General features: G+C 38.1%; 1 protein-coding gene and 1 non-coding gene across 2 annotated transcripts in view; both read left to right on the top strand.

Moving 5' to 3' along the window:
• Positions 1 to 23,046, top strand: part of DNAH11 (dynein axonemal heavy chain 11) — a 389,834-nt gene that overhangs the window by 159,040 nt on the left and 207,748 nt on the right. The window contains exons 36-42 of the mRNA XM_053553503.1: positions 5,802 to 5,940; positions 9,355 to 9,447; positions 11,307 to 11,501; positions 12,316 to 12,393; positions 14,645 to 14,780; positions 17,224 to 17,375; positions 18,432 to 18,580. Of these exons, the coding sequence (XP_053409478.1) occupies positions 5,802 to 5,940; positions 9,355 to 9,447; positions 11,307 to 11,501; positions 12,316 to 12,393; positions 14,645 to 14,780; positions 17,224 to 17,375; positions 18,432 to 18,580 (942 nt within the window). The remainder of the gene's footprint in view (positions 1 to 5,801; positions 5,941 to 9,354; positions 9,448 to 11,306; positions 11,502 to 12,315; positions 12,394 to 14,644; positions 14,781 to 17,223; positions 17,376 to 18,431; positions 18,581 to 23,046) is intronic.
• Positions 22,675 to 22,776, top strand: LOC128560533 (U6 spliceosomal RNA). The gene has a single exon (XR_008373030.1). It is a non-coding gene; the product is annotated as a U6 spliceosomal RNA (small nuclear RNA).

The following is a 23,046-nucleotide window of genomic DNA, read 5'->3' as shown; positions in this document are numbered from 1 at the left end:
ATATTCCTTCTATACCTAGTTTGTTGAGGGTTTTTATCATGAAAGGCTGCTGAATGTTGCCAAATGGTTTTTCTACATCTATTGAGATGATCATCTGGTCTTTTTTTCTTCTTTTGCTTCTGTTTATGTAGTAAATCACATTTATTGATTTTCATACATCAAACCATCCTTGTACCCTTTTCTAGCTTTGATATCAAGGTGATACAGGCTTCGTAGAATGAATTGGGGCAGATCCCCTCCTTCTTGATGTTATAGAAGAATTTCTGCAGGATGGGTACCAGCTTTTCTTTGTATGTCTGGTAAAATTTGGCTGTGAATCCATCTGGTCCGGAATTTTGTTTTGTTGTGTGCATTGTTGTTTGTTTGTTTGTTTTGGAAGACTTTTTTTATTACTGCTTCAATCTCTTTATTGGTCTGTTCAGGAATTGAATTTCTTCCTGATTGGGAAGTCTAGGGAAGTGTGTGTTTCCAGGAATTTGTTCATTTTCTCTACATTTTTGAGTTTATGTGTGTAGAGATTTTTATAGTATTCACAGATATGATATTTTGTCTTTCTGTTGTATCAGCTATAATATTTCTTTTTTCATTTGTGATTGAACTTACTTGGGTCCCTTCTCTGAGATCATACCATGTGTCTTCTCAGACCATAGTGGAACAAAAGTAAAAATCAACTCCAAGAGAAACAATCAATTCTACAAAAAGTCATGAGTATTAACAATCTGCTGCTGAATGATTATTGGGTTAATAATGAAATTAAGCTGGAAATAAAAAGATTCCTTGCAGCAACTTGGATGAATTGGAGACAATTACTTTGCATGAAATGTCTAAGGCATAGGAAAACAAAACAAATACTACCTTTTCTCACTTATAAGTATGAGCTAAATGAGGGGTATAAAGTGATGTAATATACTTTGAAAACTTAGAATGGGGGAGGGAAGGAGAGGGTGAGGGATAACAACTACCTAATTGATACAGTATATACTATTCTGGTGGCAGATACACTAAAAAGAAAAAAATATATAATTTATTGATTTGTTTCAGTTCTTTATATCCTATCCAAGAAAGTTTGCTTAGCTCAAGCTTACAAAGTTTCAACTATGTTTTTGTTGCTTTGTAGATTTCATGTGGGTTTACTCCTTTATTCTGTTAATACTGTGAACTATATGAATTTTCAAATGATAAATAGTTCTTTAGTTTTGTATTTCTGGGATAAACCCCATTTGATCAGGAGGTATTATTTTTTACAGGTATTGCTAGACTCAACCTGTGACTAATATCATGATTTTGTTAAGGATTTTTTTTTTTTGTGTGTGTGTGTTAAGGATTTTTTTATACTTGTACCGAGAGGGATATTGGTTTATAGTATTCTTTCTTATAAAATTTTGTCTGATTTTGGCATCAAAGTATCTCTGACATCATGAAATGAGTTAGTAAGTTTTTCCTTCTCTATATACTTAATAGTTTATGTATGGTTACTATTATTTACTCCTTAAGTATTTGCTAGAATTAATCATTGAAGGCATCTAAACTGAGAGTTTTCTTTATAGGGATCTTTTGAATAATGTATTCATATATTTAATAGATATGGGATAATTAATATTTCTTATTTCCTTTTGTATTAGTTTTGATAACTTACATCTTTAAAGGAATTTATTTTAGCTAGATTATTGAATTTATTGGCATATATTTGTTCACTTTGTTATCTGCCCTATGTGGGTAATTTGCATCTTGTCTCTCTCTTTTTTCTTGATGATTTATCAGTTTATTTGGGGGGGTTCTTAAGAGTTTACAACATGTACCTCTAATTATTCAGTGTGCTTTCAAAATAACAATGTATCTCTTCATATGTAATGTAAGAACCCCTATAGTTTTTAGTGGTTTCTTTCAGTTCTTAAGTTTAAAATTTGCTTGCTCATTCATTTAGATATTTAACCATATTTAATTTATATATCTTCTAATTTTTAAGTATTATTTTTTAAATATAATTCATCTAATGAAAATGTCTTTTGGTAGGTAATATGAAATGAGTATTTGTACAATGTTTTTCTCTAATAGTTAATTATTCCAACATCCAATATTAAATGTTTTTTTAATAAAAAAAATTGTATTTACTTAGAAGCATTCAGAATGTCAACAAAACAGCTGCAACTTTTTTTTTACAATTACAGAGTGGTATTCAGTTAACAGAACAACAATTATTTCGTATAAGCTGCATCAGAGACAACTGAAGATGAAAAAACTACCATCCCCATATATAACTAATTTGTGCTGTGCACCAACAAGAACCTGCTTTAAATTTCCATGCCAATTTACAACCCCCATACTGTACCAGGCAAGGTTAGTGGCTATTGAAAATACCACCAGGACAGGACCATCTAAAGACACATTCACTAGTGTGTTAACTATACAAAAAAAGACACTGTACAGTTTAAAAACAAATCTTACACAGCCTTACATTTCAATTTTTTTCTTTCAAAGGAGTGGGTTATGTACAGGGGGGTTAAATGCTTTGTAGACAAGAAAAAAGAACTGCGCTAGAACCAACTTATTCATCATTTTCTTCTTCTTCATCTTCCTCCTCCTCTTCATCCTCTTCGTCTTCCTCATCTTCCTCCTCTTCCTTCTTTTTCTTGCTTTTTTCAGCCTTGACGACTCCCTTTTTCGCTGCGTCAGGCTTTCCTTTAGCTCGGTCTGCAGCAATATCCTTTTTGTATTTTTCCTTCAGCTTTGCAGCCTTCTTTTCATCAGGCTGCTTGTCATCCGCAGCAGTGTTATTCCACATCTCCCCCAGCTTCTTTGCAACATCACCAATGGATAGGCTGGGATGTTCTCCTTTGATTTTGGACAATACTCAGAACAGAACAAGAAAAAGGCCGAAGGAGGCCTCTTGGGTGCATTGGGATCCTTGAACTTCTTTTTGTTTCCCCTTTAGGAGGGATCTAGGTTTTCATTTCTCTTTCATAACGGGCCTTGCCCGCTTTTGCCGTATCTTCAGATTTTCCTTTCTCTTTAGCAGACATGGTCTTCCCCCTCTCTGAGCACTTCTTAGAAAACTCTGAGAAGTTGACTGAAGCATCTGGGTGCTTCTTCTTGTGCTCCTCCCGACAAGTTTGCACAAAGAATGCATATGATGACAGTTTGCCTCTCGGCTTCTTAGGATCTCCTTTGCCCGTGTTTAGTTATTTTTCCTCAGTGAGGCACAGAGTCGCCCAGTGCCCGTCCGGCTCTCACTTGCCCCGGTGCTGTCTCTATGGAACTCAATGTACTGCAATCCAGTATTAAATGTTTTACTTTTCCCATGATAACTGCTTTCTCTTAGCATAATTTTATAATATCTAATTTTCTTGGAAAAAAGTTCTAGATGCAGAATAACTGTTCTAGAAATAAATGTGATGATTATGGAATAGTATTGCTTGAAGACCATATACCTTTGCAGTTTATTTATATTTGAGACTTTTCATCTGAAACATTTTTTTTTTTTTTTTCATTTTTTGGCTGGGGCTGGTTTTGAACCTGCCACCTCTGGCATATGGGGCTCGTGCCCTACCCCTTTGAGACACAGGCGCTGCCCTTTTATTTGGATATTTATTTTATTTTTATTTTTACATATACATATGTTTATTAGGTTTCCACTTTTGCCTTCACAAAATTAAAGAGGCTTAAAATAAGGACTAGAAACAAAAACCTCGTAAAGAATGAATGAACACAAATACATTCAGAAATGAAATCAGAGAATTGCTGCATCAAAATATTAAGCAATAGTAATAACAATGCAAAGAAAGTAACATTCACATTGTCAAATAAGAGTATGTCTAATATAGACTGCTTTGACTCTGAGATTCAGTATGGAGTCATCAGTTAACTTCTTTTTTTTTTAAGTCTCAAAAAAATAGACAGCTAATATTTATAAATAAAAGTAAAAGATAATTTAAAAAAACAGATCATGCCAAATCTTATAGACAATAGAAAAAGAAAAAATACTTCAAAATCATTCTACTTGATCTGTGTACACCTGATATTAAACTTGGAGAGAATATATTATTATAAAGGGGAAATTATAAACATATGTCACTTATAAATGAGGATGCAATATTCCAAACAATATATTAACAAGTTGAATTAAAAATTAATGTTTAAGTAATGTACTTTGGTCAAAATTAAATCCAATTTATGTGAGAATTAGTCACTATTTTCTTTTCTTGTTTTTTTTTTTTTAATTTTTTTTCTTCTTTTCCTTTCCCTCACCTACTCCCTCCGTCTCTGTCTCTATTTGTATTTAATTTGAAATTGTCTTGTGACTTTTTATATGTTTTGTTTAATAATAGTATCATTAATGTTAGGTGTTACTACTTGTGTCATCAAAGTTTAAAGGAAAATGTAGGGGATGGAAGTATCATTGATGAGAGGGGGCAGCAGGCCTGGGGGCTTAGAGTATCCTGGTGTCACAACTTGCCAACAATGTGGCCTACGGCACGTGCTTGAACTTTTGGAAACATCAGTCCACATCTTTGTAAAATGCAGATTAAGAGGACTAGTCACCTTGTGGAGTTGTGAGAATTAAGTGACAGAGTATATAAAAAGCTGTCAGCACCCCCTATGGCATGAAGAAAGCACTCAGTAAATGCTACAAGTTATCTATGTCAATGTAAGTATAAAATAAGTAAATATGCTAGCCTTTGTTTTCCCTATTTGGTCTTCATCTGCACATCTTCTGTCATATGACAAAGAACAATAAATGTGATAAAATATGGGGTTCAACCTAGATAAGACAGTCATTCAAAACCTAATGAAAATTAGATGTGCATGAAGCAGCCTGTAATTCTAATTACAAAAGCAGGTAAATAAGTATTATTATTGGTATATAACAAGTATATAACAAATAATGGGTTTGCTTACATGTATTGACTCGTTTCTTCTTTACACTTGACTTCAGTTGAGTGGAACATTGCAGTCAATGGCAACTGCCTTTGGGAAACAAGTTTTTGGAAGTCCTCCACCAAAAGAAAGGGGATTTGAAGCTATGATTTTCTGAATTTTTACCTTAAAAGTCTATGCAAGTGGGCCCAAGACAGTAGTGTGCTAGAGATGGCTTGTACAAGTGGATGCTTGAATTTTCAAGAGCTGGTGTTTGAATTTTCATGAATTTTATGAGCTGGTTGTTAAGCACAGCCACTAATAAAAACTATATTATGTTAACTTTTGACTATATAATTGCATTAAATCAAATGTGATAAATACTCAAAGCTTATGACTTCCTAATTATTTTCATAATCTTCATGCTCCTGAGGTCAATTATGTCTATTTTGTCTGTGTGGGTGGGTACTCATTTCTGCACTTCTCTTCACAGCTCCACATCTAGTCATACTGTGTTTGTAGCTTAGCCGTGGTGGAAGGATTTATTCCATGGAAATCAGCAAATGCTATTTCCTAGAAAGCTGGTCATGACACATTTTCCAGTACAACATTAACCACAGGGAAAAGCTGGTCTGTCAAATATCGCTGTTCATCTTTGTGCAATGACAGCTTACAGTAGAAGTTTACAAACTATATCCGTGGATGTCCTTTAAACTCCCGTACCTGTGCTCCTGCCATTTCAGACTTCTCATCATTTCCTATGTGTTTAGTTAATGAGAGGACATTTTTTAGTTGAAATGAGGGTCTCATTACCTGTGATTGACAGAGATAATTGTGACCTGCTTAGGAATGGTTAAAATGCTGACACAAGTTAATCACTCAATTTCGGCAATGTGTACTTGCTACCTTATCACATTTTAAGACTACATTTTACACTTACTCTTTAGACCCTGTGCCATGGTGGCCCCTGACACTGAGCTCATCTGCGAGATTATGTTGGTTGCTGAGGGGTTTTTGGACGCCCGCTCATTAGCCCGGAAGTTCATTACACTGTACACACTCTGCAAGGAGCTCCTCTCCAAGCAGGTGAGAGACTATTTGTTACTTTTTCTTGGTTTTGATACACCATTAAAACAGATTTTGAAATATGTGTGCTGGGTAATTTATCGTCCAGATTATACTTAGAAATCAGGAATATTTCCCATAAATTTTAAAAATCTATATTTTACAAATCCTAATTTTTTCTGAAATAAAATTTGAGACATTTTAGATTTAATCTTTCATTTATATTAATATAGTTTATTAGTTGGCTGTGTGATTTTCTTTATATTTTATCAATGTTGTAAATATAAGTGGAATTTATGTCGCCTCCCTTTTTGGGTGAGAATATTATTTTCTAGTGAGAGAGGGCAAGAGTGTTCATAGGAGTTTTCTGAAGAACATCTAAAGGAATGTCAAAATTTTTCTCATCACTTTTGCTTTTTTCCCCCCAAACTTATACACTTTGTGCTCTCCAGTCATTAACCTTCTTGCAGGTTCACTGAAGTTGCTGAGGTTCCACAAAATTTACATACATATCAGCAGCAGTATGTTTCAATTTGGTTTTGTGGTCCCTTTTGACTTTCGGTCTTTTGATGACCTTTCATTATTTACTGGTGACATTATTCTGCAGCTATTCCACAATGAAAGTCTCAAGAATGGGGAAAAAAAGTATCCAATGTACTCGATACTGTTGTGAAACCAATATATAAACACTTACACATTTATGTGAATGATAAAACACAAAGATAGTCCAGAAAAAAAGAGAGGGAGAGGAGGGAGAGGGGAGGGAAGGGGAAAGGAGGAGTGGAGGGAGGGTATTTGGCAGGATCTCTCCTAATGTACACAATGCAAAGATACATTTCAAAACAACTACATGTATATTATAAATGTATTACCACAAAAAAGAGAAAGTATTAATAATATGCCACAGTTGCAACCACACAGCTACCTGTACTGCCAGGGACATGCATTTGAACTTGCCCACTGTAAGGGTAAGATATGAAATATGAGATAAATTTATGTTGCCCTTTTAATAACTGTGAATTTACATTTGGAGGGGAGATTGAGATCTTTTAACTCTTGCCTCTGGATAGTAGAATGATGGGTATTTTTATTTTATTCCTTATTTTTATCTTTTTTTTCTTTTTACTGAGCCCATTTAAATTTTATAATGGGCAAGTTGCAAGAAAATGTAATTGAATGGAGGGAACATGGAGTTGTAACTGTATTCATTCCCACTAGTAATACCGAAACACTCAGCACCTGCTACATCCAAGTGATGAGTTTATCTCTGACCAGGATGAAAGAGGAAAGACACAAAGCAAATGAATCAAACAACCAGATTTCTGACTTCAGAGAACCTGTGTGATTTGGTTTACATGAAATAAAAACTATATTATTGGATCTTTCAAGAAAGAGAGGAAACAATCTTGATTGAACAGGCACCATGTGTTATATTTTTGAAATCTTCTCAAGTCTAGGAGTTTGCTATTATGAGCCCTGTTTTCAAGACAAGGAAACCGAGTGAAACAACCTGTCCAAAGCTCACCTAGTCAACAACTTGTGGGGGCAAGATTTGACCTTGGTTCTTTCCAGTCTTTCTAGGACACCTGCAGCCAATTATAAGCAGATAGTGTTGGGGGTAAAGATAAAACAGGCACGGAAAGAGTTCATCCACTCCCAGAAATGCCATGAATGAGATGAGGGAAAAGAAATGTGGCCAGGACGGAGTGCTGACTCAGGAACACAGTTCCTGGACTCCTTCCTGTGCTGCAGGATGGATTTAGGAGAGAAATCTGTAGACATTTTTGATGAATGGAATGATACACAGGCAGTGTCTGAGTTACAGACCTCTGACTTCCATACAACTACCACTTACAAACAGAGGCTATGACAGTAAGTACCCAAGTTACAAACGTCCTACTGACACATGACTCGCACTTATAAATGGAGGCTATTACAGATAATAGGTAAATATAGCTGTTTCAACTAACATATAAATTCGACTTAAGAACAAACCTACAGAACCTATCTTGCTTATAACCCAGAGATTGCCTGTAATGAGAACAGTGAAGATCATTAGCAGGTGTTGGCAGTGTTAATGCTCAGGAACCTCACCACGTCCTCTTAAATGTGGGTCTAAAATTTCTTCTGCATTCTTCCCTTTGACAGTCACTGCAGTGACTTCACCCTCCCATTCTCCTGGCCCGCCAAACTCTGCTGCTTCCCCATCTGTTTCCCCCTTACTCCCCAGCCTATTTCTGCATCAGTGGCCTTCAAATGATTTTTACTTGATCCACAGTAAAAGATGCCTTTTTGTTGCAGTTTTTGGCCGGGGCTGGGTTTGAACCCACCACCTCCAGCATATGGACCCGGCACCCTACTCCTTGAGCCACAGGTGCCGCCCAAAACATGCCTTTTTTATTGACTCAGTATATATTCACATACACATTTGTACAACCAAATCACAAATTATTGCCAAACGCCTCTTACCTTTATTGTTTTCATCACACTCTGTGTTTTCATTTCATTCTGCTTTATTTTATTACCAACAAAAATGATGGTCAAGACCTACTAAATTGACTTTATTATTCACTAATGGATTAAATGGCATCTTTATAGATGTACATATTATTTCACTACCCACAAAGCATTTGTACTCACATTAACTCACTTTACTCCTACAACCACACTTTCATCTGCCTTTTTATAAATGATGATTCTGAAGCTCTGAAAAGTGAAATGATTTTCCTGCAGACAGAAGGGTTATTGTGTGGACTGTAGATGGAAAGTGAGAGAGAGAAGGCCAGGCACACTTGAGCAATTATTTAATAGCTCATTCAGCACACCTGAGCTGAGCACCGATGGGGCTCAAACCTGGAGGAGGAAGTGAGTGAGCTGCAGTTTTTTCTCGGGAGCGCCGAGACCGTGGGAGTCGTCTTCATCAGGGATAATGGGAAAGTCTCTAAGAGGCACTGGTTGATAATTGAATTTTAATAATATGGCTTTTATTATATGAAGTGCCAGCATCAGGGCAGGAGTGTCTGAGTGATTAAGAGGTAGAATAATTAGGGCAATTAGAGGGTGAATCCTGGGAAGAGGTGGAAGAATACCAGGGCCCCAGGCGTACAGGTGGAGAATGGCTTCTGGATGGGGTAGTCGAGTCCTGAGGTAGCAGGTCTGTGGGAGGCGCCCAGAGCCTGGGCAGACACCACCCTGCAAACTATGGATAGAAGAGACGTGCTGAGAGAGGCAGAAAAACAGGGGGACAGAAAGAAGCAGGAGGACAGTACAGGGATGTGATTTTCACCAGTTTAAAGAGGAGAAGAAAATCTTATTTTGAATCATCAAAGTGTGTATTTATCTTAACTCTTTTAACTGTCAGGTTTTACTTCTGGAATGAGAATCTTATTCTTTCCTACAATTTTTGAGAAAATAAACCTTGTGTTTTGATTTTAGGATCATTATGATTGGGGACTTCGTGCTATTAAGTCTATCTTGGTTGTGGCTGGCTCCCTGAAACGTGGAGACAGGAAGAGACCTGAAGATCAGGTGTGTGACGCTGATATGGTTTTGTTGAGTGTGCAGCTAACTGGCCTCCTATAATTTGAAGTACATACCTGGATGGTGGGGGCATGTATGATACAACTTTTTAAAAACATAACATGCAGAATATTCTGAGGACCAGCATTTCTTAGAAGAGGTCACAAGTGGTCTTGAGAGATCGTGGAGAAGGCGAGTGGATTAAGCTCTTTTCCTGGAAGGCTGGCCGGCAGGTGCCATATTAAGTCACCATGATGAAGCCAGCAGGTGTCACAGTTAAACTTAAGTAACCACGATTCAGCAGTATGACATCCTTCTCATGTAATTAGCCCTTGACTCAGAGCCACTAAATAAGGCTCCTAGGCTTTCCACCCCTGTGGACTGCCTAAGGCAGCCTTCTTTCTAAAGGTGACTTCCTCCTAAAGTGACTTCCTAGGGCAGACTTTGCAATGGGGGACTACTTACACTAGCTTGCCGGCCACCACAAGCTGAATAAAGGGCATGTCACCATTACCTTAGGCTCCTCAGTTTTTCTCTAGTCCAAATCCAGTGCAAACCACCTCAGCCTCAACCTCTGGCATTATAGACATGAATCTGAAAGGACAATGTCATTTAAGTACTTTTCAAACATCAGACACAGAAAGTATCTGACAGTTATAATCACATCATTTAGTAACCCTGGTTTGATTTCCTCTGAAGAACAGGGGGAAAACCGATTGAGCTGGGACATTAATCCTAAAACGTCAGTGAAGATGTAGCTTAATCAATGGGAGAAAGTCCATCCATTTCATGGGACCTGAGACTAGTATGAAGAATGAAAAGGCGCTGGTTGTGCAAGTGTCTAGGGAAGTGTTCTACTCTCTGTCCTGGAAAGAAATGATAACAGCACATCATGCATTTTTCCCAATTAAGTAGTGAGAGCAATGAGTACCCAGTACTGTATATACATATAATGGGACTTAAGAAATAGGAAAAAAGGGCTGTGCCTGTGGCTCAAAGGAGTAGGGTGCCAGCCCCATATGCCAGAAGTGCCGGGTTCAAACCCAGCCCCAGCCCCAGCCAAAAAAGAAAAAGAAAAATAGGAAAAAATTACATCTATTCTGTGAGTGTTTTTTTTTTTTTTTTTTTTTATGTTAAGGGATATTTATTATGTGGTTTTGGCTTTTCCAATATTTCTTTCTTCCTCTTGTCACAACTTAGATCAACATTTTATTTATTCGTTCTATTATTCTGTTATTGTTGGAATGCTTAGCTTTTTCTGTAAAAGTCATTCTGATGTTTGAATTACCACTTTAAACTTTACAGCCACTATGGAACAAAATCCCCAACTCTAAATTTTAAGATTATCATTTTAAGATTTTTAGAATACTTCAAACAAAAGGATCTGAGAGGCTTGATTAATCTGAGCTTCCGGAGTTTGAGCATGCAGGAGAGAAGGGCCTCAGACCTTTTGTGGAAACCAAAGCAGATTATTGGCGGGGGGTGGGGGGGAATCTCACTGCTGATCTCATTGTGAGGTTTGCCCACGATTCAGTTCAGCCTTCTCACGTACTCATCTGTTAATTTTAAACCTTTCACATCCCCATAGATAGAATGCCATCCTGACAGAGAACTGTACCAAGTCTTATACCTTCAATGTGAAAATTAAAAATAACATCTTAAATAGGCACAGTGTGTGTTGCTGCAGATAGATACACTAAGCCCTGACTTCACCACCAGGCAATACAGCCACGTGGTGAAATTGCACGTGTACCTTTTAAATGTATACAAATAAAAAATCTATATAAAAAATTACATCTCTAGTTCTTCAGGTATTTGTGAGACCCTATGCTGGTTTTTTAGAAAGTGTTTTCTCTTCTCCTTTCTAGGTACTCATGAGAGCATTAAGGGATTTCAATATGCCGAAAATAGTGACTGACGACATCCCAGTGTTTCTGGGCCTGGTTGGTGACCTGTTTCCAGCCCTGGATGTGCCCCGGAGTCGGAAGCTGCACTTTGAACAGATGGTTAGGCAGTCTACCCTGGAGCTCCGCCTGCAGCCTGAAGAAAGCTTTATTCTCAAAGTAAAAGCAGCTTTTTCTTCTCATGGCAGCCCTTGGGATTTGCAGAAATAACTGTGGTTGAGTGATATTAAACCACAATGTTAACTTACATTACACTGACCTTCGTAAGGTCTTCATATATGCTTTCAAGCATTTTAATATGGCAGTATTACTAAAGTAAGTGCAAGTAAATATTTGAGCAGTCCCATTTTGTAAGAATGGATATGTACGGTTTTAAGTTTAAGCATATTTTTAATTTATAAAAAACATCCTGGTGGTTCTTCATGACATGCACCAACATTTTTTTGTTGTTGTTTGTTTTCCTCTATTTTTTAGGGAACATTGGAAGTAAAATCATTAGTCCATCCTTTTAATAGGGGAGGAATGTCAGCATGTATGAGAATAACTTAGAAAGATGTTCTCTGAAATATCAAAGGCTAGGCATGTTAATGCTGAATTTGAGTTTAGTGAATGCATCTTACATAGTAATACGTATTTTATAGAGTAAGAATCATTGCTTACTGTAGATGGTGATTGGCCACATACTGTTATGAAGAATCATTGATTTTTGTAGGTAACTCCCACCCTGTACCAAGTAACTCACCACAGAGAGTCATGGTTTTAGTTCCTTCTCTTCTCTGTAGCCTGCACGGGAGCTCCAGGAGCAACTATGCTTTGCACTTGTGGCCTATTTTAACTTTCCCTTGAATGTATTGCTGTCAGTGAGGGCTGGGTTGGGTTGTGTGGAAAGAAGAACTGGGCAAAAAATAGGCAGGTTTGCCTTTTTGTCACCAACTCATTGAAGGAAGCCAGTGACCAGCTGTTTGCTCTGCAGGTGGTTCAGCTTGAGGAACTGCTGGCTGTGCGACACTCCGTCTTTGTGGTTGGAAATGCAGGCACCGGTAAGAGTAAGGTATGGTGAATTGCTTACTAGCTTTCAGCCACGGAATGAGCTTTCTGTCTTCAGGCCTGTTTTCAATGGTTCTTAGCAGCGTTCCCTTCTGTGAAACCCTCCATGATTCAGAATTAGAATCCGAGGCCCACATATTGCTGTTTGATCCATTGATATTATTTTTCCTTAGAGAGGAGGGAGAAAGAGAAACAAATAGAAGATTCCATTCACACAGGAAAAGGAAGGCAAGATGAAGACTGAGATTCCTACGTGGACGTTTAGCATTCCATTCACGCATTTAGACATCAGCCATCCTATGCTATGCACCTGGGATGTATTTTATACCTTTATATAATTGTACTTGGATTCTTTTTATCAATAGTAAACAGATTAGGAAACTGTGGAATACAGTATCTGGCTTGCAGGATTTGACTGGCTCTATCTACATTTATCAAAAGTACTGTTTTATCTTTTCCAACTCATCCTAAATTCTCCCTCCTGTATCATTAAGGAAAAAGAAATATTTTTATTCAGTAGTCTTTTAGAAGTATAGCCCTCCATGGAGCCAAAACAGAACTTGGAAAGGAGATAGCAAAAACCACATCTTTGAGGTACCTATTATGTGCCGTGCCCGGTGCATGGTGTATGATTTACTCTGCACAACAAGGATACACTATGGGTGTTATTATCCCCATTTTTAGTTCACTGCTTGATTGTGTTTGGTCTTCCTGGCAGTCCTGGCAACATACTTATTTTCTTGGTTGGCAGACGGTATATGCAGAACAGGATGCATTTTAATGCAGGATGCTTGGTTATAAACATATTTGGTAGCCAACAACTAAAAATAATCCGAATGGGCATATGAGATCGTAGAGCTTGGGTGTATAGAACATGCCAGTATTTAGATCAGAGCCCAAAGTGGCACAGTTGTAAAGAGAGCCTCTGTAGAGAGGTTTTTCTCATGAAAAATATAATAATTGAAATACTAAAGTTGATAACTGATAGACCTGTAATTATTTCGTTAGAGTAAGTTTCAGATGTAGGCCATGGTTCAAGGAAGGATAAAATTAAATTCTATAATTTCCAGTAGATTAGTGGTTTCTAAAAATATAGGCTTAATATTCCTAAGGCATTTAATTTCTTTCATCTAGTCTTCACCAATTCTGTTCTACTCAGCATGTACTTAAGCTGATACAACTAGAACAAGGACACTCTGGGACATGTTATTTAGTACCTTATCATTCCAAAGTATTTGACAATTGTTTTTCAGGTCTTCAAAACCCCTGTGAGTAGGTCAGGATGATAAATATGTAAAACAAAAGTGATGGCTTTCAGAGAGAGCAGAAGGGAGCTTTGGGGCAGATATTTGGGTTAAGGTGATAAGGAATTAAACCTGTACTGGATGCCCATGTGTAAGTTTTCATCCTCAAGGCTTCTTTTCCTTATCATCTAGATCAGGGTTTCTCAGTCTCATAATTTTTTTTTTTTGGTCGCATTCTACACTGGATAACAGTTGTAGGAGGCTGTCCTGTGCCTTGTAAGGTATTTAGCAGCCTCCTTGGCTTTTACCCATTAGATGCCCCAAGGCACGTCCCATCTTGCCCCAAGTCAAGACAGTTTCCTGTTGAGAACCATTGCTCTAAGTCACTGGGTCTGGAAGCTTGTCCAGAGTAGCAGCATCAGTGTTACCTGGGCTCTTACTGAAATGCGATTACCAAACCCTTCCACCCACTGACCTATTTAATTGTAGACTCTGGGATTAGACCCAGAAATCTGTGTTTTAACACCCTCCATACAATTCTGAGTATGGGCTATATTTTGAGAACAACTGATCTTGATAATTCAGGCAGAGTGGACTTTAGAAACACCAATACTTATTTAAATATAGTCCTTCATTTTGCACACATGGTTAAAAATTTCAAACGATAAAGAACTTTCTTTAGTTTAAATCAGTGGTTCTCAAGCTTCCTAATGCTGTGACCCTTTAATACAGTTCCTGTGGGTCGTGACAGGTTGAGAACCGCTGGTCTAAATGGTTTGAAGAATCAGGAGAACTGATTTTGTCTCCTTAAGCATTTTGTGGGGTTAGACTTTTCAAGATGGTAATGGAAATGCACATGTGTATTTGCCCTTCTTAATCTTAGTACACACAGAATGTCTAGGAACATATAATGAATAAGGAAAATCCTTCAGAAATCTTTTTCTTTCCCTTTGACTTACATTAGTATTAATTTTTTTTTTTTTTTTTTGGCTTCCTCTTCCTTCCTCTCAGATTTTGAGAACACTGAACCGAACATATGTTATCATGAAACAGAAACCTGTTTGGAATGATTTAAACCCTAAAGCTGTGACAACAGATGAACTCTTTGGTTTCATACATCACGCTACCCGAGAATGGAAAGATGGCAAGCAGCATTTCCCTTTTGAAGTGCTAAAAATTTCTTTATTTCTATCCAGAAAGCCGTTTTTCAGTACAAGCCAATTTTAGTCATAGTTACAGATTTACTGTTTGTGTGTTGGCGTTATTGGAAATATAGCAGATCACAACAGCATTTATAACATATAAATTAAAACCAGACTTGAATAAGTACTTGATTTGCATTCCGCAGATTTGTACTCAGAGTGGTATATTTTACCCCGCATCAATTATGTCAGGGTTCCCTGTAAATCAGGAGAGAAATCAGCATGAATAGCTCAGGAAACGTTTATTAAGTACCTGATGCAAGGCATGGACTGAGGCTCAGGCAGGCATTACTATAGGTGACACAAACAAAAGTCAACAGGGCAAGTTTCCTGCCCTGGAAGTATTTGTAGACAAATAGATCCCTTTGCTATGGGCTTTTATGGCTTCCTATTTCAAGAATTACACTAACCTTGGCATCATCTTTGAAGTTCCTTTCCCTCTTACATCCTATATCAAAACTCACAGCAAATCCTATAGGCTTTACCTGTAAAATACATATTGAATTCCAGTCCTTCTCACCTTCTCCATAGATTCCACATTAGTCCAAGCCACCATCATCTCCTGCCTGGACTACCACAGTCAATATTTCCCACTGTTCTCTCTGTAGTTAGTTGATTTTACATATAGCAGACAGAGGGCTCCTTTCAAATGTTACTTCTCTGCTTTCTATTTTCGCTGGGTTCCCAGCACCCTGAGAATCCAACCTTTTGCATGGCATGCAAGGCTCTATGTAATGGGACCCTCCTCCCACCCCGTCACCACCACTAACATCTCTGGCTCCATTTCCTGCACTCTGCCCTTCACTGATGGTAACCATCATTCTAGCCAACTTGCTGTTCCTTGAATTTGCCAAAGTATCTTCCATCATGAGGTCTTGGCACTTGATGTTCCTGCCATGGGCAACGTTCACCACCCAACTTCTGTCTTTTTCTAAAACACCGTGGCAGAGAGAGAGCCATAACTGTTCATGCTGCAAATCTTTGGAAGCTGTTCAGATCCGTGACCCTTAGAAAAAGTCGCTGGCTTCTTCACGAATCCTGCTGGCAGGTTCCACAAGATACTGTAGCTTACTTTTGGTACAAAATACTTCATAATGGAAATATTCCACGTACATATATCAATACAGTTTTTCTCACACAGTGGTTTTATATACTTGAGTTTGAAAAATTAACCATTAAATATGCCACTAAAAATTAACCATTAAAACCATTAACCATAACCACAAACTTAGAAGTATAGCAAAAAGGACCATGGATTTAAAATTTATGTGTCTATACATCTTGTTAAATAATGATAACTTAATATCCCAATGTTGAAATTTCTGTAGGAGATGTAGAGTGCTTGTGGATGTATAGTGCTTTAGAATTATGCCCCTTGAAAATTGTTATAGAAAAATGGAGAAAGGTGAAATAAACTAACATTTGATCTAAAATAGATTCTGAACATATGTGTATGAAAGAAGAATAATTATTCATTTGGTGTAAGTTTTGAGTTTTATATACATTACCTTCTGTAAATCCACACAATTGTTCATTAAGGAGGGTTCAATTATCTCTGACAGGGAAGCTCAGTCACGGAAGTTAAAGGTCATTCTCAGGAAAGGAAATCTTGCTCTTTGGCAGGTTTAATGCCGTGGCCCTTCCTAATTCCGTGGCCCTTTAATACAGTTCCTGTGGGTTATGACCCACAGGTTGAGAACTGCTGCTCTTTGGTAAATGATAGAGCTGAATCCGGAGCCCATGTGTAGCTCTCAAGGTGTTACACGCTACCCACAAAAAAAGGGCAGCAAAATTGCTCTTAAATGTTTAGTTTATTGCAGCTCAATTCATAATTGCCAAGTCATGGAAGCAACCTAAGTGCCCATCAACCCATGAATGAATCAACAAACTGTGGTATATGTATACCGTGGAATATTATTCAGCCATTTAAAAAGATGGAGATTTTATATCTTTTACATTTACCTGGATGGAGATGAAATACATTCTTCTTAGTAAAGTATCTCAAGAATGGAAAAATAAATATCCAATGTACTCTGTACTAATATGAAATTGATATATAAATAATTATATGCTCATAGGAACAATAAAACACCAATATAGTCCAGTTCAGGGGTAGAGGGAAATAGAAGGGAGGATGGGGGAGGGCCTGAGGCGCCATCTCACCTAATGTGCACATTGTGAGGGTGTATAACACACCCCCTGGGCGAGGGGCTCTTCTACAAATGGAACTTTACCCTGGAAGTGAGAACAATGTAACCTAAAAGTTATACCCTCATATTAATTTGAAAAAATAAAAATTTTAGTAAAAATAGTTTAGTTAATAAAAGAGCTTTCAGGAACAATAATACAAATTTATTTTAGAAATAAACAGCACTCAACTATATATTGAAATTGTTTACTGTTATTTTATAGGTCTCTTCTCATCCATTCTGCGAGAACAAGCAAATCTTCTGCATGAGGGACCAAAATGGATAGTCCTGGATGGAGACGTTGACCCCATGTGGATTGAATCACTAAATACCCTCATGGATGATAACAAGGCCAGTAATCCGTTGGTGCTAACTCTGAAACATGACATCCTGAGGGTTTTAAGAGTCCCAGTCTCTCATTGTTGCAAATGCTAGTTTTTACTCATTAACCTGGTGGTATTCTTTATTGTAATCACTATTTTGATAAGTTCCATTTTCATGATAATTCTCTTAATTTCACCATTGAAAAATTTAAGGGACTGTAGTCTTGTCGCCTGCATAAATGTAACTAACTTTTATGAGAGTTAAATACATATCTAAGAATTTAGTCTATACATTTTATTGTTTTCTAAGAGTTAGGCATAAATTATTACATCTTTTATCATCTTTGCTTGAATATGGAATTCTTACACAACAAAAGAACAAGTTTGTGCCATGTGATAACGGATAAACTTTAGCTATTTAAATGAAACAGTTCCTATAGCTACAGATTGAGTTTGAATTCTTTCTCAAGCATTTTTGCATTTGTGGTTGACCCAGCATTCCTGGAGAAAACAAAAGGTGATGGTCCCAGTCGGTGAGATACTGTTTAAACACAAGGTCTATTGTTGGGGTCAGGAGAGAGGAATCAGTAACCATCATTACTCCGGGATGGATTTAGTAACCACCTTAAATTAACAGTAATTGCTACTTGCTGAACTAAGACATTGTTCATAAAATACAGGTTTGAGATTTTTATACTTGCATGAGTTTCTATAGGACAATTGATAATTGTGGTAGTTCAGATTCTAAAAAGAGTTTATTTTGTGTGGTGCTCAGGCCTTTTCGTATAATCAGCTTTTAGAATGAATGTCTTATATTTGGCTTAGTAATAATTACCACAGTTATTACAAGGTTGACATTCATGGGCTCATATTGGTGAATTTATTCCTCAAAGGTCAGTCAGGTCACCTTAAGGGAGAACTTAGACCTTGGTTCTGACTGACTCCTAACTTGGGACAGTGCACACACAGCTCTTGGCCCTTCTGCTAGGGGAAGTGCTGTTCACTATTAAGTGCCCGTGTTAGCATCGGTGCCTCTGGGTCTGGATCACAGCCCTCCTCTGCTTCCCACTGCTGCTCCTTCCAGGTGCTGACCCTGGCCAGCAACGAGCGCGTAGCCCTCACACCCCACATGAGGCTCCTGTTTGAGACACATCACTTAAGGACAGCAACACCAGCGACAGTTTCCAGAGCTGGTGTTCTATATGTCAACCCACAAGATTTGGGCTGGAATCCGTGAGTATTGTTTTTTTTTTTTTTTTTTAACTTCTTTCTAGCTTATTGTAGCAAAATATACATAACATAAAATTTACCATTTTAATAGTTTTTGCAGGTACACTTGAGTGGCTTTAAGCACATTCACGTTGCTGAGCAACCATCACCATCGTCTGTCCATAGAACTTTATCTTCCCAGACTGAAGTCTGTGCCCATTAAACAACAGTTCTCCACATCTACCTTCCTCCAGCTCCCAGTAACTTTATTCTAACTTCCATCTCTAGGAATTGACTACATTCTGTACTTCATAAATAGGGTCAGACATTTTTGTCTGCTTGTTTGTTTCCCTGAGAAGGATGTTACGGCACACTGCAGGACCGCCTTTCTTCCTCCGGCTGCATTGTATTCCATCATATGTATTTGTCATGGTTTACTTGTCCATTCATTCATCCGTGGACGCCACCTGCTGCCACCTCTCGGCTATTATGAATAATGCTGCTATGAACACGGGTACATAAATATCTCTTTGAGACCCTGCTTTCAACTCCTTTGACATTTCAACCCAGAAGTAGAATCGCTGGATTATGTGAATTCTATTTTTATTTTTTTAAGTAACTGCCATACTGTTTTCCACAGCAGCTACATGATTTGATGTTCCTACAGTGGTGGTCAGGTCACCACCAGGGTTCCAGTCTTTCCATATCCTCACCAATGTTTGTTTTCTTTGTTGTTGTTTTTTTAACTTCAGATTAATATGAGGGTACACACGATTAGGTTATTTTCCAGCTTTTGTTTTGTTTTGGATAGTAACCAAGCTAGTGGGTGTAAGGTGGCATCTCATTTTGTTGTGATTTGCATTTCTCTACTGATGGGTGATGTTGAGCATCTTTTCATGTGCTTATTTTTCATTTGTATTATATTCTTTGAAAAAGTGTCTATATAAGTCCTTTGCTCATTTTTAAATTTTTTATTTTTATTTTTTGAGGTGGAGTCTCACTCTGTCCCCCAGGCCAGAGTGCTGTGGCCTTAGCCTATTTCACAGCAATCTCAAACTCCTGGATTCAAGGGATCCTCTTGCCTTGGCCTTCCAATGAGCTGGCCATGACGCCTGGCTAATTTTTTGTTTTTAGTAGAGACAGGGTCTCACTCTTGCTCAGACTGGTCTCAAACTCCTGAGCAAAGGATCCGCCCACCCTGTCCTCCAGAGTGCTAGCGTTACAGGTGTGAGCCATCAGGCCAGGCCTTTTGCTCATTTTTTAATCACATTGTTTTTATTGTGAATAGTTCTTTTTTAAATCTTGATTTTAAAGAGTAAAATATTTATGTGATCATTTGAAGAGGATATTAGAAATTAATTAAATTTAAGCATAATTAGGCTAGTTTAAAAATAATTAGCGACTGGAACCTTTTATTTTTTTCCAGACAGTACTTTGTTCCTATACCTTGAATATATTAAGAACTCAGTAAATATTGTTGGATAAGTGAATAAATAATAAAAGCCTATGTGAAGCACTTAGCTATAAATAAATCATTTAATGGGCATATGTATGTGTGTATGTATATGTACATATATATATATGTATATACACACACAGAAGAACCTCTGTAAATTGACCACACAAGGGACTGTAATAAACTAGTCGGCATATGGAAGTAGTGCATGTCCAGTCTATGAAAATTAGGTCAACTTACAGGAAGTGGTCAATGGAGGGAGGTGGTCAGCTGTGGAGGTTGTACTGTATACATAATATGCATAAAAACGGTGGTGATGGTTTGACTTAGAGCAGATTTATTGTGCCCACTCACTCTTAAAATGCTGACACTTTCTGCCGTTCATCCTGGTGGGCACTTGTCACCACCAGTCCCTGCTCTGAACTGCAGGAACCTCGAGCTCTGCAGGTGAACACGTTTGTGCCTGACATCCTGCCTATGTCAGAAATCTTCTATTTAGCCCTCCGTGTACAGTCTCCATCCTCGTCACCTTGCTCTGTGCCCCAGGAGCTCTCCTATGGGGACTGTAGCAGTGGGCTTCTTGTACCCTGGCTTCTGGTTGGCTTGACAAATGCCAAGTCCTGGCAGGAGGTGGGGAGCAGAAATGGTCAGGCTAATTGTTCCTTGGCTTCCTCCCAGCAGAGTCACATCAGGTTGGCCTGCTCCTCAGCTGAGGTCACAGCTCCTCTTAAATCTCTTCCTAAGATTCTTTCCTTCCAGGTTCTGACTGTCTTTCATTTTCTTGTCCCTGCAGATGTAGGAGCAGTAACCATTCCTTGTTCTTACCTCTGGCTTGACACCACCCGTCTAGTTTCTCTACTCCCTGCCATGCCTTTGTAACTGTCCTCTGGTTGATCTGTCCCTGTAATCCTCATGGAAGGATGACATCCATTTTTTGCTGATACACTTCCCCAGCTCCTCCTCCGTGCACTAATGTGCTTGCTACAAAGCTCATCCCTTTACTCTGCAGCAAAGTAGAGATGTGCCCAGGCACTTATCTTTAACAAAGCTTTATTGGATTTGCCTGGGGGAGGGAGTGATTTTTTTTTTTTTTTGTCAATGTCTAAAATGGAGAGTTCTTTTTGGGCTAATAGCTCCTGACTATCTCCAGGTTGCTTACGTTCATTGGGGGCAGGTTCTCCAGTGTCCCTGGAATCCCCTGTACAGAGAGAGCAGGCTCCCTGGGAAGGTGACAGCATTCATTTTCTGCAGAGGACCCCTCACCTCTACTGGTGTGGGTGATTTCAGTAGTGAACGTCACAGGTCCCAAGGCCTATATAATTCAATCTCAATCACATCATGTAGAGATTTGTGCTAACAAGAACTTGATCTAAATCCCTACAGAGAGTCTCTTATCCATTACATCAAAGGTCACCGGTTGGCTAAGGAGACACCCAGTTTATATTCCTGGGGGAGTGAAACAGCTCTATGTTCACCATTAGATTCACTTTTATGAAGCTTTTTGTTTTATCTAGGATCAATGAGTAGGTGTTAATTTTCATGTGTGTGACTAAAGGGTCAATCCAAGTCATTTTCTAAAATATTGAGAATCTTCTCTAAAGGATATTTTTATATTTTCATCTTCCATTGCCAGAAACTTTCAGTAAGTCACAAATTGGCTATTTGAGGTTAAGAGGTATTTTTTTTTTGTTACTGTGTAATTATTGGTTACTTCACTACCTTTAATGTCATAATATTAATGATGTGATAACTTTACATGTATTGATTCATTTATTATGTAATACCTAATTACTTTCTAAGATCCATGTAATTATTAACCTAATTTTTCAAACCATTACCTTATGTCTCAGTTTTCCCCAACATTTTATTTCAAAATGCTCAACGCTATGGAAAGTTGACAAGGTAGTAAAGGTACAGCTGTAGGCCCTTTTCCTTCAGATGCCAATTGTTACCATTTTTTTACATTTACTACTTTCTATTACTCTTTGACCTATAAGGAAGAGACTGAGGCACAAAGTATGATTTAAAGAGTTTACCTGAGCTAAAGTGAGGAGCTACTGGGAAGTCTCAGACCCAAATGAACTTGGATAGGAGCTCCATTTGGCATGTGTACGAGGAGGTTTTTAGAGGCAAAAAAAGTGGTGGCTGGGGGGAGGACAGGGAGAGGGCTGCTACAATGCTAACTGTCAGGAACTCTCATTGGTTTGCAGAAGTCACACCGATTAATAATCATCTACACGTTGTTAAGCTACAGGGGTCAGGGGTAGTGTCCTGGTGGGCATTAGGTTAATTTATAGCTACTTGTGGCAATAACAAGCAGGTTTAAGAGATGAATACAGAGCTCAAAGGGAGTCGGGTGTGATTGCTGTCTTTCTTTAACGCCTCTCTAGGTCTGGTAATTTAAATTCCTCAGGTAAAATTTACTTTTGTTCTCAGACTGTATATATTTTATTCGTATCTCTCTCTCTCTTTCTCTTACACACACTCTCACATGCATATAGATGCACATGTTCTACTTTTATTCATTTTTGCTGAAATTTCTGAAAGTAAGCTGGAGACACACTTCAACCCTAACTAAGTCCGTCAGCATTTACCTGCTAAGTCTGGAATGTTCTGATACGTGAATACAATGTAATTAACATGCTTAAGAAATGTATCCTGTGTGTGCTTCAGCCGCACATATGCTAAAACTGGAACAATACAGAGATTAGCATGGCCCCTGCTCCAGGATGACACGCAAGTCCATGAAGCGTTTCATATTTTTTCACAAAGACATTTGCACTAGACTGTTTATCACAGCTCAGTTTACCATCACCAAGGTGTGGAAACAACCTAAATGCCCATCAACCCAGCAATGGATTAACAAGCTGTGGTATCTGTATACCACCATGGAATACTATTCAGTCTTTAAAAAAGATGGAGACTTCACATCTTTTGTATTAAGCTGGCTGGAGTTGAAACAAGCACACTGTCTTCATAAAGTATCATAAGAATGGAAAACCAAATATCCAAGGTACTTGATGCTGATATGAAG

The sequence above is a fragment of the Nycticebus coucang genome, chromosome 11 (assembly GCF_027406575.1).
Source record: "Nycticebus coucang isolate mNycCou1 chromosome 11, mNycCou1.pri, whole genome shotgun sequence".
Lineage (NCBI taxonomy): Eukaryota > Metazoa > Chordata > Mammalia > Primates > Lorisidae > Nycticebus > Nycticebus coucang.
This window is presented reverse-complemented; position numbering and strand designations above follow the sequence as displayed.